This window comes from Nomascus leucogenys, chromosome 2, assembly GCF_006542625.1.
Source record: "Nomascus leucogenys isolate Asia chromosome 2, Asia_NLE_v1, whole genome shotgun sequence".
NCBI lineage: Eukaryota > Metazoa > Chordata > Mammalia > Primates > Hylobatidae > Nomascus > Nomascus leucogenys.
In genome coordinates this window covers 84,309,204-84,326,767 of record NC_044382.1, presented here as the reverse complement: position 1 = coordinate 84,326,767, position 17,564 = coordinate 84,309,204, and the positions used below count along the sequence as shown (strand labels likewise).

At 46.5% G+C, this 17,564-nt stretch overlaps 1 protein-coding gene across 1 annotated transcript in view; it reads right to left on the bottom strand.

Moving 5' to 3' along the window:
* The window catches only part of PDILT (protein disulfide isomerase like, testis expressed), a 45,719-nt gene extending 29,654 nt beyond the window's left edge, over positions 1-16,065 (bottom strand). The window contains exons 1-2 of the mRNA XM_003261476.2: positions 15,823-16,065; positions 10,471-10,679 (exon numbers count right to left, since the gene is read on the bottom strand). Of these exons, the coding sequence (XP_003261524.1) occupies positions 10,471-10,672 (202 nt within the window). The 5' untranslated portion in view covers positions 10,673-10,679; positions 15,823-16,065. The remainder of the gene's footprint in view (positions 1-10,470; positions 10,680-15,822) is intronic.
* Between the last annotated feature and the right edge of the window lie 1,499 nt (positions 16,066-17,564).

The window sequence follows — 17,564 nt, the reverse complement described above, 5'->3', positions numbered from 1 at the left end:
CTCAAAAAAAAAAAAAAAAAAAAAAAAATTGCAAATTGGTTTTCCTTCTGGGCTCTGGAACCTTGAATTCCAAGTTTGTAGGTGTGAAATGAATGCATACACCCCTCAGGTTTCAGCATCTACATTCTGCCATGGTCAACTGGAAATGCCAGTTTGGCTGGGTATGGAGACAATTCACGTGTATATTGGCACTTAGACTGAGCAGTGCCCAGTGGGCTGTAGATAGGCAGAGGCCAAGAGTGCCCATGGACCCAACTTCTCTCAGGCCCTGCGCTCTCAGGCCCTAGCTCATTGTCTGCCATATACTAGATGCTCAATGAACGTGAATTCCTTAGGTTATCTCATCAAACAGAGGCAGTTATGGTGGTTTACTTTCCTTGTGGCCCAGGAAAGTTGTTTTTATTTTTTTAAGTCTCTGTGACTCAGTTTCCTCATTCATAAAAAGTGGGGTTATTAATAGATCCTACATCTCAGAGTGATCCTACAAAATAAGACAAGGTGTGCAAAACTTTGGTACAAATAAACATTAGCTATTTTGATGACATAGGTGGAGACTCTTTGGTCTTGCTCTGACCAGATTCTCTCTGGGAAGGGAGGGTCCCATGGTGATGTCAGGAACCCCAAAGATCTTCCAGCTACTGATGAGAGGGAACAACAGTGACCATCACCAAACCATCCATCGCAAGTTCTAGGCCTATTATGGAGTTCTCACGTGGGTTTCAAGGTAAGCACATGGGACTCAGGGCCATGTTAGAATAGGCAGTGGCTCTGTGACTGTCTGCTTGGTGTGTAGATGTGTTAATGGCTAATGGACCTAGAATTAACGTTTGCCTGATCTTTAGTAGAAAACCCCAGGTTTCCTTCTCTGAGCAGTGAATGTGAGTCAGAGGAGGGGCTGATGGGTGATGGGGAGGTGATGAGTATAGGGAATGGAGTTTGATTCCAGCACAAGGAACTTGAGTCTGCCTTTCTTTAGACCAGTGGTTCTCAATGGGGGACATTTTGCAAGGTCCGGAGGCATTTTTGGTTATCACAATTGGAAAAAGAGATGTTACTGGCATTTAGTGGGTAGAGGCCAGGGATGCTGCTAAGCATTCTACAATGCTCAGGACAGCCCCCAGCCCCACAAGCAAAGAATCATCTAGTCAAATGTCCATAGGGCTTAGGATGAGAAACCCTACTTTAGATCCAACTTCTGAACAAGCATGAAAAAAATATTCTGAGAATAACCCTCTTCCCATTCCATAGGGCCATGTACAGTATACAGAGGTGCTCACAGCTGATAGGGACTTCAGGATTGTCATCAATCTCTTCTTGTTTCTCAGGGGCCAGCCACCAATTTGTTCTGACCATCGCAATGGCCTTTAAGTTTTTAAAAGATCTGTACCTCCCTATTTTTCTGGCCTCATTTCCTATTCCTCTTCTGTTCAGAAACCCTATATCTTTAGCCACATGGGCACAATCTCCCTCACCCCAGGGTATTTTTACTCACTGTTCCTTCTGCCCTAAATCTGCATGGATCACTGCCTCACCACCTTAAGATCTTTGCTAAAGTGTTACCTTTCCAGGGAAGCTGTCCCTGGCCATCCTATTTAACACTACAGCCGCATCTCCATCCACCCCATGCATTCCCTATCATTCTTGTCTATTTTTCTCCATAGTACTTTTAACCATAGGAAATACTACATATTTTACTTATTTATTTATCTTTTGTCTTCTGTCTCCAGGATGGCAGTTCCAGGAGGGCAAGGATGATCACCTGTTTTGTTTACCACTATAACCTCAGTGCCTACAATATATCTGGCAAATAACCAGTATTCAATAAATACTGAAGTAATGAAGGTTCCAATGATCAGCACAGTGCAAGAAGATGAATTTAGCACCAGTTTTGGTGTCAAGCTTGGTCTCAAATCCAGTCTTCACCACTTACCAGTTGTGTGACCTTGGGCAAATGATCTAACCTTTCTGACACTTATGTGCTTCATATACAAGATGGGGACAAGGTTTTCAAGTGCAGTGCCTGAAACACAGGTGCTTGATAAATGGCCTTTGTTATCATCACCATTGTTGTCATTATCATCACCAGAACCATCATCACCAGCACCATTATCACCACTGTCATCACCATCACCATAACAATCATCATCACCAGCACCATCATCGCAGTTTTCATCATCACCACCATAACAATCATTATCACCAGCACCATCATCACCATTGTCATCATCATCACCATAGTTAATAATCATGATCACCAGTACCATCATCACCATTGTCATCGTCATCATCATCATAATCATCATCACCAGCACCATCATCGAAATTGTCATCATCATCACCATAGTTAATAATCATCATTAGCACCATCATTGCCATTGTCATCATCACCGCCATAGTTAATAATCATTACCATCACCATCATCACCATTGTCATCATCATCATCATCATCATCATCATTATTCCATCCACATTACCATCTCCACATCATGCTAACCATCATCATCTAACCTACTCCCAGGACAGAATCTTGTCACCTCTGCCTTAGGGACAAGTGATAAAGGACCCTAGACAGCTCCGAATCTTATCTTGACCTCTTTCCACTAATGGTAATTAGTCCTTCTCTCCTTGATTCATTCAAGTTAATGTAGATGAAGAAAATTATGGGCCAAAGGAAATCTCATTCCTTCATCTATTCATTCATTTAACATCTATGGAAGCCTACCACGCTCCAAGCACAGTGCTAAATGTTAGGAATCAGGAGATGAATAAGATTTGGCCCCCAACATCATGCAGTGTACATGATGAAAAGCAGTTTTGATACCATATGGCAAATGCTGTGAGAGAGGGGGTAAAAAGAAGGTGGTGGGAACATAGGAAGGCCTCCCAGCCAGACTAAGTGGGAGTGAAGGTGGGCATAGCCTACCAACGAGGGGCATAAACTTCACAATCCAGGTGAAGGAGTGTAGGAAGGATACTATGGAAGCTGCAAGTGCAAAGGCCCAGAGGCTGTAGCCGTGGGCTAGATCAAGCGGAAGACCTTAGCTACTGAGTGACCTGATCAGATTTGCATTTTAGAGGAAGTCTCTCTGGGTGCATTGCAGGACAGCACTGGAGAAGGCAGGGGACCATCTCAGAGGCTGCTGCAGTGGTTCAGGTGAGGAATAATGAGGCCAGAACCAAGGTAGTGGTGGTGGGATGGAGAGAACAGAGATTGCAAAGGGATTTAGAAAGTGGCATCCACAGGACGTGGTGATGGATTACATGTGAGAGTAGAGGAATCAAGAACAACCTTGAGGTTACTGACTTTGACACTGAGTGGATGGTGGTACTGTCAGTGAAGGCAGGACATAAGAAGCAGCAGATTGTTGGGACCAAATCAAAGATGCTGAGATCTGTTGTGGACATGTGGCATTTGGGACTGCGAGGACCATTGAGAGGAAAGCTCCCTCAACCACTGGCTCTTGGCCTGGAGTTCTCAGAGAGAAGAGAAAGCTGGTCACCCGTTAAGGATCTGAGTGACTGGGGTGGTCCCTGGGGGCAGTGTCTGAAAATAATCTCTTTTGCGAAGAGCCCATTTACCCTTGAAGAAAGCTTTCATGGTGCTTTCTCCAAGTGATTTTTTTTCCAAAGGCCACTTTAGAAGGCCAGCTAGTTTTTTTGAGAACTCATTTTGAATTTAATTGTATATTGGCAGGAATCAAAGATTCAAATGTAATGAGATTAATTGAGTGTCCCTTTTAGATAAGAAAATTTCTGCTGTCGTTGAGTTCACTGCTTTGGAATACCTGCTAGTGGAAAGGCTTTAGGTTTAAAGTATGCACATTGGTTGTGTCAAATGCAATTGAAGAATGCAAAATTGATTGGTTCCCTCTGTAGCCCCAGATTTAGTGTCAGTTCTTAAGTCATAAGAATTAAAGAACCATGAACTCAGCCTTCTGCCCTGGTTAAAACAGGGCAGAGCCTTCTATTCTCATGTGGACTGGACAAGTTTCCCAGTCTTATCCATCCACTACACCATTTTTGGAAGGGAAATGCATTGAGGTGTGTTTAGTGTTTGTGTAAATGTATGGCTCTAAGGCTTTCAACACCACCATTGAGGGTCTCAGATTAGAAATTAGGGCTACAGCAAAAGAGATGGTTTTGATGTTTTATCTATGTAAACCATTAGTTTACCACTTCCACAGCAAGTGGAGTAAGACTGCAAGGTTCTCTGCTCTTCCCTGTAAAAGTAACCATGAAACAGATGCACAAGTGCTGGCCTGAATTCTAGTGTGGATGAGGGATGTGCAGAACTAGCTGGAGGAGTCTTTCAGCAAAGTGGAAATGCCTGCCCTGCCCACAGGCTCATGTAAAGAAAATGGCCTCGGCTAGATTTGTCTTACAATGTATTGCTCGAAGGGCTTTGAAGTAAAATCAAGCTGGCATCCTGGTGAACAGCCTGAGTTAGAGGGAGGTCACAAGCTTGGAACTACACTGATGAAACTTCAAGCAACAGGCATGTTCAATATTGGATGGAGGCAAAAATGATCCAATTTGGACATTCCTTGTGGGAACTATAAGTGTTAAGGGTACAAAAAGAAGGTGATTCATGCTTCTATGAAGTGACAGCATAACCCAGCTGGGGAGGCACCAGGACTCAGGGGGACTGAGTTGTTGATGCTCCCACATCCCCGAATTTCCTCATTTAAGTGGCACCACTCACAGAGTATACCTCAAATGAGAAGGACAAGGATTGAGGAAGGAGCTTTGGAAGACCGAATTTCTGGCAGGGGACATAGACTCAAATGTCATGAGGATAAATCAGAGAGTGTGACAGTGTAAGGTTGGCTGGATAGGAATATGGCAAATTGATAAGCATGTTCTCTGACCACAAGGAAAAATCACAACTCAGCTTCAGCCAATTGTCACCTTGCAGGACTGTGGGCCAGTGCTTCCAGATCTTCTGATTTTTTGAAGAGCTGATGCAAATTCAGTTTTAATTGTGACATGTTTCATTTCTTTTAAACACTGCATGGGCCAGCTGCCAGCGCATGGACTCAGTTCCTGGGCTTCCTGTTATATCCTTAGTTTCAATGTTATGGGAAAGAGGAGGAGTCATAGAAAAGAACTGTGAAAAAGGGGCCAGAGAGATACACAGGATCCAGAAGAGACTGAGTTCACCGAAACCAGGCACTAGGGGGTCTTGGCATGAATATGCAAAGAAGGTCAAGGAAGGTGAGAGCTGTCAAGTGTCCATGGGATTTGAGAAACAGCTGTCCCTTGAAAGTTAGCCTGAGCCAAGGCAATCTCTTGGAAAAAATAGTTTTTGACATTCCTGCCCAGAAGAGAAATCTTTTTCTGGTGGTTCACTGTCTTAAAGAGCTTATTCCCCCAGGCTGCCTCTCAGCCTGCCCAGCTTTGAGTTGTTTCTGAACAAAGGTCATTTCAAGGCTTTTATAGCAAAAAGCAGGTGCAATGTGACTAAAGGAAGGCAATGTTGTGGGTCCTCCAGGCCTGGTTTCTTTTACCTCTTGGTGTACACAGCCATACTGCATTTCCCGGCCTCTCTTACAGATAAGCACGGCTATAGGGCAGTGATCTGGCCAATGGAATGTGGGTAGAAAGGATGTACACCAGTGCTTCTCACATTTTAATGTATGTGAATCACCTGAGAATCTTGTTAAAATGCAGATTCCGATTCAATGCTTCTAGGATGAAACCTGGGAGTCTGCATTTCTGTGAGCTCCTGAGTGAAGCTGACATTGCTGGCTTATGGCCTACACATTGATTAGCACAGATGGGCGTCATTTCCAGGCCTAGCCTGACCCAGAGGCACATCCTCGTCCCCCTCCCCCCTTGCTGGCTGGAGGCAGAGTTTTCTGTGGAGTACTCTAGGCCCTAAGGGATGGCTGAAGCCCTAGGTAGAAGGAGTCTGGTTGCCTGAATGATTGTATGGAGCAGAGCTTCTCTGCAGACCCACCTGGGACTAAGATGATATGGACCCTTATGAACCTCGATTTGGTGATTGTTATAGCAGTTAGCTTTCCCAGTAAACACAGTGATCTTTAAGATAACTAGTCAAACTTAGAGCAAAGAAGTTTGAGTACTAAAGTGGGCAATACATTCTAGAATTTATTTCTTCAAGGGATTTCATTGATCTCGTATTAATTGACCCCATGATATGTAAAGAACTAATAAGATGCTTGGCACATGTAAGTTAGCCTATAACCTTGGATCTTATGGCAAATACTGAAAATCAGCCATTTATAACCTCCTTTTGTTTTGCTTCCTCAACTAAAGAGGTTGGAAACCTAAAACATTCTCCATTCCAGATTTCTCAGTTAGAAACATCCATGGGTCCAAGTTCTAGCCAATAAGATGTTACCAAAGTGACTGGGTGCAGCTCTGGGAAAGTTTTATTTTTTTAAAGGGACATAGGTGGCTGACGTATTTTATCTCTTTCTTGTTGCCCATCCCTTTTTGTTTCTAGCTGGAATATGCAGTGCAATGCAAGAAGCACAGCAGCCACCTTGTGACCATGAGTTTTAATGTGTCAAGGATGAGCGAGTCAGAAAATAGACGGAGCCTTGTCCCTGACACTATGGAGCTGCTATGCCAGGCATTGACTGCCTATCCCGCCTCACACAGCGTGTGAGATCAACTCTTGAATTAAGCCACCTGCTATAGTTTGGTTAGTTCAACTTTCTTTAAATGTCATGTTGAAATTTGTTCCCCAGTGTTGGAGGTGGGGCCTAATAGGAGGTGTTTGGATCATAGAGGTGGATCCCTTATGAATGTTTCGATGCTGTCACCAAGGTAACAAGTGAGTTCTCACTCTATTAGTTTCTGCAAGAGCTGGTTGTCAAAAAGAGCCTGGCAGCCGCTACTCCTCTCTCATGTTCCCCTCTCACATGTGATTGCTGCACGCACCAGCTCCCCCTTCCCATTCCACCATGAGTAGAAGCAGCTTGAACCTTTCACCAGATGCCCAACTTCCAACCAGCAGAGTTGTGAACCAAATAACCTTTATTGTTTATAAATTACCCAGCCTCAGGTATTCCTTTGTAGCAACACAAACAAAGATATCACCATTAGCAGATTCTTAATTACTTGCAGTTGAACTCTGTCTTAACTGACACAGGGTTGATGAACTGCATTTGCCTCAGTGCCACAGGGTAAGGGAGAATGGGAACTCATGTTTATTGAGCAACTTCCACATGTCAGGTAATAGACAGCCTCTCAGTTAATCCCTATAATGACTATACCACTTTCAATATTCTCGCTTTACAGGTGAAAGAAACTCACCCAAGGCCACATATCCAGTTTATGGAAGAACTCGGCTTTACACTCAGGCTTGCCTGGATCCCAATGTACGTTACACCAAACCTTGATGTTGCATAAGAACCAAGATGCATGAGTGATTCAGGTTAAGAGAGATTCTTTAGAATTTACCAGTGCTTGGCATGAAGTCTTTGATTAAATATTGACATCAACAACCATAAATTTCAATGACTTCTACTAACTCTTTGGCTTTGATTATCTATCACTGGGCATTAAGGGGAAGCCCAACAGATGATGTCTCTCACTTCAAGGCAAACTTCAAGCTTCCACATGCATTTGCATTGGCCTGGGAATCTCTCGTGCACTTGGAGACATGAGGGAGCAGGAACCAAGCCAGAGAAGGTCGCTCAGCTGCTGCAGTTGGAAGAACCACTTCTGAGGACAATTTCAAACCATTACTTCTCCACTTCAGAGCACCCAAAGTATACACTTTAGACTATTTTAACTGCGTGACTTTATCACACTTTGTTTTAAAGTGTTTCTCATGCCTTGTGACATTCCTGGCTTAAACTGTAATGTCCTTCAGAGCAGAAACCAAGACACTCATAGAGCCTATCCATGGCCCGGCATTGAGCTGCATAAATGTGGGGTGAACAAGAACCCACTGGTGATAGCTTCTGCCTGTGGAGTGCCCACTGTGACAGGGGACTGCATATCTGAGTCCACTTTCATCACCACAACAACCTGCAAGGGACGAATTATTAACCTGGTTGTACAGATGAGAAAACTGGCAAGGATGATGATAGTGGAAGCCAACATCTTCTTAAGTTCTTATTACGCATCAGTCACTGGGCTAGGCACATTATTTCACTTAATCCCCACGGTAACCCTAGGAGTTATAAATTTTATGTATGTACTTTTTTATTTATTTGTTTGTTTGTTTGTTTGTTTGTTTGTTTTCAGCCAGGCTGGAGTGCAGTGACATGATCACGGGTCGCTGCAGTCTTGACCTCCTGGGCTCAAGCGATTCTCCCACCTCAGCCTCCCAAGTAGCTGGGATTACAGGTGTGTGCTACCATTCCTAGCTGACTTTTGTATTTGTCTTTTTGGTAAAGATGGGGTTCTGCCATGTTGCTCAGGCTGGTCTTGAACACTTGAGCTCAAGAGAGCTTCCCACCTCGGCCTCCCTAAGTGCCAGGGTTATAGGCATGAGCCACCATGCCTGGCCTATAAATGTTATTAAATTCCCCATTTTACAGTCAAGTAAACAGAAGTTCAGAATGCTCAAGGTCACCAGCCCAAGGCCACCAGTCCAATAAGTGGCAGAACTCAGCCTTTGAACGTAGGATTGTGAAGTCCTGAAGCTGACCTTATCACACTACATTGCACCGGTTGGACTAGAAGTAACAGGGACTGTGTAAATGGTTCTGGTGAGAGGGCAGCACACAGAGAAGGGAGAAAGGGCTGTCTCAGAACAGCAGCCGAGAGGAGGAGCAAAGGGGAGTGTGGGTGGAGGGGCAGCTTGGGAAGCGGGTGAAAACCAAGAAGGGAAAGGCGCCCTGCCCCCCTGCCCCCCTGCCCCCCTGCCCCCCCGACCCCCTGCCCACCCTGCCCCCCACCCCCTGCCCCCTGACCCCCTGCCCCTGCCCCCCTGCCCCTGCCCCCCTGCCCCCTGCCCCCCTGCCCCCTGCCCCCTGCCCCCCTGCCCCCCTGCCCCCTGCCCCCCTGTCCCCCCTGCCTCCATGCCCCCCTGCCCCCCACCCCCTGCCCCCTCACCCCCCTGCCCCCCCCACCCCCTGTCCCCTGCCCCCCTGCCCCCTGCCTCCCCTGCCCCCCGCCTCCCCTGCCCCCTGCCTCCCCTGCCCCCCTGTCTCCCCTGCCCCCCTGCCTCCCCTGCCCTGTTCCTCCCTGGAACCTTGGGCTCTGACTAGCCTCTGGGAACCTGGTGCTGGTCAGGCACGTCCTGGAAGCAGGACGTGGGCACTGACACGGAGCCAGCCATTTTCCAGGAGTGGCTCTGAACACAGGATTCCAAATCCAGTGTTCACACCTGCGGTCTAATTCTCCAAATCCTGCCACAGAGAACATGGTACAACATGGGGTCTGTGGTCCCCACTTGTGCTGTGTGACCTTGGGCAAATTGCTGATCCTTTCTGAGTTCCTGTTTCCTCAACTGTCAAATAGGGAGATGAATAGCACCCATCACACAGGGTTGTGAGGATCAAATGATGTCACATTTAATGAAGTGCTTAGGACAGTGCCTGGCACACCATGAATGCTCACTATGGGGAAGTTGTTAGGAAAATCCCTTACATTCTGTCCCAGGGCATGGCTCGGTCCCAATGCCTCAGGAAGAAGCAGCCTGCTCTGTCCCCTAAAAAGTCTGCTGATGCAAAATGTCCAAAGAACAAAAGTGACCATGCAAATCCGACAGCAGAAGTGATGGTCTCAGCTGGGCACAGTGGCTCACACCTGTAATCCCAGCAGTTTGGGAGGCCAAGGTGGGCAGATCACTTGAGGCCAGGAGTTAGAGACCAGCCTGGCCTACGTGGTGAAACCCTGTCTCTACTAAAAATACAAAAATTACAAAAGTTAGCTGGGTGTGGTGGCGGGTACCTGTGGTCCCATCTACTCGGATGTATGAGGCATGAGAATCGCTTGAACACAGGAGGTGGAGGTTGCAGTGAGCTGGGATTATGCCACTGCACTCCAGCCTGGGAGACAGAGCAAGGCCCTGTCTCAAAACAAACAAAAAAGTGACGGTCTAAAAACTGTCTCCAGAGCTTGCCCCAGGCTGCCATCATTTATTTCTCTCTAGTTGTGTTCCAGGAACTTATCACGTCTCATTTAATCTTCACTGTAATCCAGTGTGTCATTAGGTTCACACCCATTTTACAGAGGAGAAAGACTGAGGCTCAGAATGATACAGACACCTGGGGTTAAAGCCTGGCTCCTCTTTAGTGGGACAGAGGAGCCACATACAAATCCAAGACTAGAGGGATGGCATAATATATTAAAATTTGCTTAAACTCCCTGGAGTATTCTCATCTGGAGATTGGAGATGATGCTGTCTATATATATTAAATGTCCGTTTTAAATAATATGTGTTCTTATGTGTCTAGCAATATATAAAACTCTTCTGGTCCCCAGACACAAGGAGGCAGGCCTCATCCCATCTATCATCCATCACCCAGGATGGGGGCACTCACGGAAAAGCACCATGAGGAAGCGGGTCTGGTTCAGCATCTGGGTCAGGCCAGCGGGCGTTAGCACTAGGAGATTGCGTTCCTCCAGGATGTGCACAGGCTTGGTTATGTGGATGCTGGAAACACCGGCGTTAACCTCTGGTGAGCTGTGGACAGCAGAGACACAAGTGGCCACCAGCATCAGAGGCATCCAGAGTAGGTCCATGGCTGTCCTGCAGGGGCCGGAGAAGGAACAGAGACCTTATCAACACAGGTGGTGGAGCCCTACGTCATCACCCCCACTTCCTTGTCCAGCCGGTCCATGTAGGGTGAATGTGGCCTGAGCATTGCCTCCTGGCAATGCCTGCAGCTTGGCAGCAGCCCTGGAGAAGAAGCAAAGTATTAGGTCGACCTCAGGCCCAGTAGTGACTGTATGGGGGAAGCTTAAAGCAGCAAGAACCCACTGGGAGCAGCTGGATGCTGAAGCAAACGCAGACCACTCAAGCCCACTGACTTCCCAGCCACGAGGTGAGACTTATGCAGACATAAGTTACCATTTCAGAGTCCTAGGGTGAGCCTCTGGATCTCAGAGATAGCTGGTTCAGTCCCCCATCACAGCACCCCAGGAATCCCCTTGCCTACAATGCCCCCGCTTCACCCTCCTCCAGCTCCTGCTTGAATGCCCCTGTGAAGGGAAGCTCACTACCTTGCAGTGTAACCTGTTTAATTTTTGAACAAATTTTATCAAGCGTAAATATTTAAAAAGTCGTAATTATAATACACACTTGTAAAAGTTTCAAGCAATACAATACAAATGTCAAGAAGAAAGTAAAAATCTCTCCCATTCTCTCACTGCTGAGAAAGTGACTCTTAGAAGTATGGAATGAATCCTTACAGATGTTGAAAATACCTATGTAAACATACCTATGAATATATCTATATCTATATCTATCTATCTATCTATCTATATATATATATATTTTTGAGATGGAATTTTGCTCTTGTCGCCCAGGCTGGGGTGCAGTGGCACAGTCTCAGCTCACTGCGACCTCCACATCCTGGGTTCCAGAGGCTCACTCTAGTGATCCTCCCACCCCAGCCTCCCAAGTAGTTGAGATTACAGATGCCCACCACCACACCTGGCTAATTTTTGTATTTTTAGTAGAGATGGGGTTGGTTCCACCATGTTGGCCAGGCTGGTCTCGAACTCCTGATCTCAAGTGATCCGCCTGCCTCAGCCTCCTAAAGTGCTGGGATTACAGGCATGATCCACTGCACCCAGCCTGAATGTATATTTTTAAATATAAATGGAATCAGATGATACTTTTTTTTTTTTTTTTGCAGCTTGATTAGCTCTTTTTAACCCTGGATACACATGAAAATCCTCTGGGGAGCTTTTAGGAGAGTACTGACACTCAATCTCACTCCAGACCAATTAATTCAGAATTGCTCAGGATGGGGTCTGGATACCTACATGTTTCAAAAGCTCCCCAGATGATTCTTTTGTTTTATTTCAACTTCTATTTGGGAAATTTTGAACATGTACAAAAATAGAGAGATGGTACAATGTGCCCGCAAGGTACCTGTCACTCATCTTCACTTATTGTCATGACTGATGTTATTTTATTTATATTCTTGACTCTCTGCCCTGGATTATTTTGAATCCAGTTCCAGGAATCATGTCACTTCACCCATAAATATTTTATTATAAATATTTAAAAGATAAAGATTTTTCAAAACAACACAATAACCACAATACTATTATCATACTTAATGAAATGCACAACAATGTCATCATATCATCAAATATCTAGACAGTGTGCGAATTACCCCGATGGCCTCATAAATTTTAAGTCTGTTTAAATCAGGACCCAAATGAAATCCATGAATTGTCATTGATTGTTTTGTCTCCTAACCCTCTCCCAGGTAAATCTATCATTCAGTTTGTAGCTTGAGAAGCACATGGTCAAATGAAACCAAAAAAGGGCAAGTGGAGAAAAGGAAGAAGGGCGGGTAGATAACCTGGTTTTCTGGACAGCTGAATGATACAGACCATTTAAATCGGTGTCTCGGCCAAAGGGCTCATTACTGTCAGCCCAGCCTTGAGTCCCTGATGATCTCAAGGTCTCAGGATTCACCAGGTGTCACGCCACTTATCAGCCCGGACTGAGTCTGGTACAGCATGGTGACTATTAGGTAGAACCCTTGTTCTTAGAAATAATTTCCTTGCTTGTTTATTTGTTCATTGATTCAATTACTTGTGAGAGAAATGGCTGCCTAAGAATTCTTTGCCCAGCTGGAGACGTCAAAGTACTAGAGAGTTAGTTTTTATTCTACAGAAAATCACTTGAATAACCCCTTCTTTGTGATATAAACATAAGATAGGGAGGGTCACCCAGAACCGTCCTAGGCCTGACAGTCCCTTCAAACCTTCCAAACCTCCTCGGTGCCCAGAATCCCTTGCCTGGCAGGAGGGGGCCAGATCTGCAAAAGCCTCAAGGGGACTTCAGAGCAGAAACCTTGAAATTCAAGGTTGTGAGACCCTCTCTGAGGGGTCTGGATGGCACTTGCTGGAGGACAGAGGAGACTGGGCCAGTGACCTTGAGTCAGCTGGACACCTTCAGGGTACAGAGCTGAACCATGGGCCCAGCTTAGCCACTGTGGAGGGCTCAGCATCTGAGCAAAAGCCAGGCGGGAGAGGCTACAGTGGGCCCGCCCTCACGCCCTCGCCTCCCAGGCCTTTGAGAGTGTTCGCCCTGGGTTCCTGATCAAGGAAGGGGCAGTGGGAGGTGTCAGGTTTCCTGCTAACCGGGGCGGGCTGGATCATAAGCCTCAAATATTTCCAGTGATTCAGGTCCAACAGGACGGAGATCAAGCCCTACCGGCTGGCGAGCTCTGCCCTCCATAGTCAGTCAGACTCTGGCCGCCAGGCTTCCCTTTGGCTCCATGGAGCCAGCCACAGCTCCTCTTTACTCACTCGCTCACTCATTCATTCATCAAATATTTTTGAAGTCTTAAAACATGTTAAGTACCATTCTAGGTGCTAGGGATACAAACAATATTCCTTGCATCTTAGTAGTGGGAAAAGCAGTGAGATAAATAGATGCAATCAATGGTGTGTCAGATGATGGTAATGCAAAGGAGAAAAGGTGGATAAGAGAAGATTCAAAAGGGATGGAGTCAGGGAGGAGTGTTGATCTTTTCTTTTCTTTTGAGACAGGGTCTTGCTCTGTCACTCAGGCTGCAATGCAGTGGTGCGATCTCGGCTCTCTGCAACCTGCGCCTCCCTGGTTCAAAGGATTCTCCTGCCTCAGCCTCTGGAGTAGCTGGGATTATAGGCGCATGCCACCATGCCCAGCTAATTTTTGTATTTTTAGTAGAGACAGGGTTTCGCCATGTTGGCCAGGCTGGTCTGGAACTCCTGACCTCAGGTGATCTGCCCACCTCGGCCTCCCAAAGTGCTGGGATGACAGGCATGAGCCACTGCACCTGGCTGATATTTTAATATAGGGTGACCATGGGAAAGCTTCATTTAGAAGTTGACATTTGACTAAGGGAAGCAAAGAAGTGAACTACTGTATTTGCATTTCTGGGAGTGTGGGAGAAATAGTCTCTCTCTGCCCTGCTCCTGTTTTTTCTCCCAATCTGTCCCCACAATACCTGGCTCAGCTCTGCAGCATCCCAGGGCTCACCTGAGACTGTAGCACCCAACCTGTCCAGCCCTGGGACTGTGCTCTCAGCCATCCTGCCTGCAGCCTGCCCTGATCTGCCCCTTTATTCTCTCAGCCTTGGCCCTTGGTTCTGCTGGCCCCTGCCTTTCTAGCTTGACACCACTGTGGCCCCGCTGTGTCTCCCAGCCCAATCTTCCCAGCCTCACAAAGTCCAAGCTCAGCTCCAACATCAGCTCCCTACAGAGGAAAGTGGCTGTGATGGGAAACTTTTATTAATGAGAATAGCCAAAATTGAGGGGCTGGTCACCAGCCATATTGTGCTGAGTGTCAACTGTGTGCATTCCCTCCACCGGTATGCTGTGGAGAGACCCTGTATCCCAGCCACCATGGTTTCCCCCCAAGAGGGTGCGGTAACCTCTTCACTGATCCTGCTTCTGCTTCTACTCTTTGTGCTTCACCTCAACCCATTCCCCATGCAACAATCAGACATTTCCTTTATTTTTATTTTTATTGTTTGAGACAGAGTTTTGTGCTCGTTGTCCAGGCTGGAGTGCAATCACATGATCTTGGTTCACTGCAACCTCCGCCTCCTGGGTTTAAGCGATTCTCCTGCTTCAGCCTCCCTAGAAGCTGGGATTACAGGCGCCCACCACCGTGCCCAGCTAATTTTTGTATTTTTAGTAGAAACGGGATTTCACCATGTTGGCCAGGCTAGTCTCAAACTCCTGACCTCAGGTGATCCACCTGCCTGGGCCTCCCAAAGTGCTGAGATTACAGGGGTGAGCCACCACGCCCAGCAGAGATTTCCTTTCGACACAGGAATTCCATCACACCACTCTGCCTATCAAAGGGTGCTCACTTTTATATATTGTGCAGAAAAAGCTTCTGCCTCTTTTTTTTTTTTACAATCCTTTCACAAAACCACACACCAGCCAAAGTGTTCTCTGTGGTCTACCAGGCCCCACTGGCTCTGGATCCATCTGACCTTATCGCCCTCCTCTCTCTTTCTCCTCCTGCACTCTGGGGAGCCACACTGGCCTCTTCCCTTTCCCAAGCACACCCTACCTGGGGCCTTTGCCTCTCTCTGGGGCACCCTTCCCTCACATCATCAGCCTTTTCTGGTTCTCTGGGTCCTGGCTCAAATCCACGCTCATCATCAGAAGGGTCTTCCTGGGCCTCTCTGTCTCACCCCATCTCAGCTTTCAGCACTCTCTGCCATAACACCATTGTTTGCGTCATATTTTGTATTATTATTTCTGAGTATACTTTGTCGTTTTGAACTTTTTAATGTAAATACCATTGTTCACAGCTGTTTTCTCCCCTCCAGAAGAGTGCCTGTACCAGATTTGGAGCTCAATGAATGTTTGTTGAATGAGTGAATGAATGAATGGCCTAATTTAACTCTTACAGCAAACCCCAATTGGTTCATTTCAGTGGTTCTCATCCATGACTATGCTGAGAATCTTTGGAGAGTTTAATAAAAAATACTGATGTTCAAACCCAAACCCAGTAGGTTCTAATTTAATTGGTCTGGGGTTGGGTGAGTCTGGGCATTATTATTATTAAAGTCCTCAAGTTGATCCTAATCTGTAGCCATCTATACCAAAACCCACACTTAAAACTTAAACTGGTGACACCTGGCAGAGAGAAGCCTCCCAAGGCAGGGCCCATCAGTCAGATTTCCCATTTTCACTGAAGCTCATACCTGCAGGAAGCCGAGGCCACTCCCCGGGTTACTGGGGCCAAGCTGGGGCTGGGCTGGGGGTGGGGCCACAAACTCTGTGGCCCTTAAGAAGGGAGGTTGTAGCCTGAAGAGGAGGCTCCTGGCTTCTCCTTGTGATCAGGACAGGACCCGCAGACGACTGGGCATTCTAAAGAAATCCACAGGCAGAAATGAAGTCCCTTCCTGGGCACACAGAGGCCACAGCAGCCTCAGCAGCAAAGTTCTGAGTTCTGGGGTTCTAGAGGACCAGGGGTGATCCTGGAGAAGAATGGGCCATTGTTGAGTAAGAGGGGGCCCTGCCTGGTAGCCCTTGCTGAGTTCGCTTGAAGGGCCAGAAACAAAACTCAGTGTGGGGCGCTGGGTATGGCCCAGGAGGGCTCTGAACTCAGTGCCTATAGATTGGAATTTGAATCCCAGCTCTGTCTTGAACAGCTTTATGGCCTTGAGAATGTCATTTACTCTTTCTGAGGTTCAGTTTCCACGCCTGTAACATGGCATCTAACTCATAGGGGTGTTGTAAGCAAAGTAAATTTTGTGGAATTTAGAAGATAATTAATGATATGAAGAAAAATAAAACCTGGAAGGATGATGAGGAACGCCTGAGAGGGGGATGGGATAAAATAAGATGATTTACGCAAAATGAGCAGCTCAGTACCTAGAAGGCAGGAGCCCCCTCACCCATCACCACCCTGGCCTCATCTCCTAGGGGGGAAAGATCTCCACTCACCCTGCTGCAGCCACACTGGTGTCCCTGCCAGTCCTCCAATACAACGTCAGGGCCTCTACACTTGTGGTTTCCCCTGCCAGGGAGGCTCTTCACCCAGGTGGACTCAGGGTTCACCCTCTTAGCTCTTTCCAGTCTTTGCCCAAGTGTCACTTCCACAGTTGGGCCTTTCCTGGCCACTTTGTTTAAACTTGTAAATGCCCCATCCCCCTCTCAGGCGTTCCTCATCCTTCCAGGCTTTATTTTCCTTCATAGCATTAATTATCTTCTAAACTCCACATAATTTACTTTGCTTACCTGGTGATAGGTGCTCAATAAATATTTGTTGAATGAATAAAGAAAAGGCTGTTGATATTATTAGCATCGTTATTACTATCAGAGTTTGCAGCCTTTGGCTATCTGCTGCCCAACTCTTATTAAATACTGATGGAGATGACTAACATTCATTTCACTAAATTTTAACATCTGTGGGTTTTAGTCCTAGCACTTTGCTCTTCTCTTTCTTTTCTTTTTCTTTGAGACAGTGTAGTGGCGTGATCTTCACTCACTGTAGCCTTCACCTCCAGGGTTCAAGCGATTCTCCTGCCTCTGCCTCCTGAGTAGCTGGGACTAAAGGCATGCGCCACCACGTCTGGCTAATTTTTAGTAGAGACGGGGTTTCACCACTTTGGCCAGGTTGGTCTCAAACTCCTGACCTCAAATGATCTGCCCGCCTCAGCCTCCCAAAGTGCTGGGATTACAGGGATGAGCCACGGCACGCGGCCCCACTCTTCTCTTCCCATACTTAACTTCTGTACATTTGTTGGCTTGTTTAAATGCATGAGTTCAAATATACCCCTTTATAAGTTACTCCCTCATTTACTCCCCAGGATTTGATCAATTGATTACATTTACTATTAAGACCGTTTTCCATCTGCCAATTAGAAAAACTCTTTTTGGTTGAACCACACTCACTGAATACCTGAATGTCTTAATTTCAACTCATCATGTCCCTTTCAAC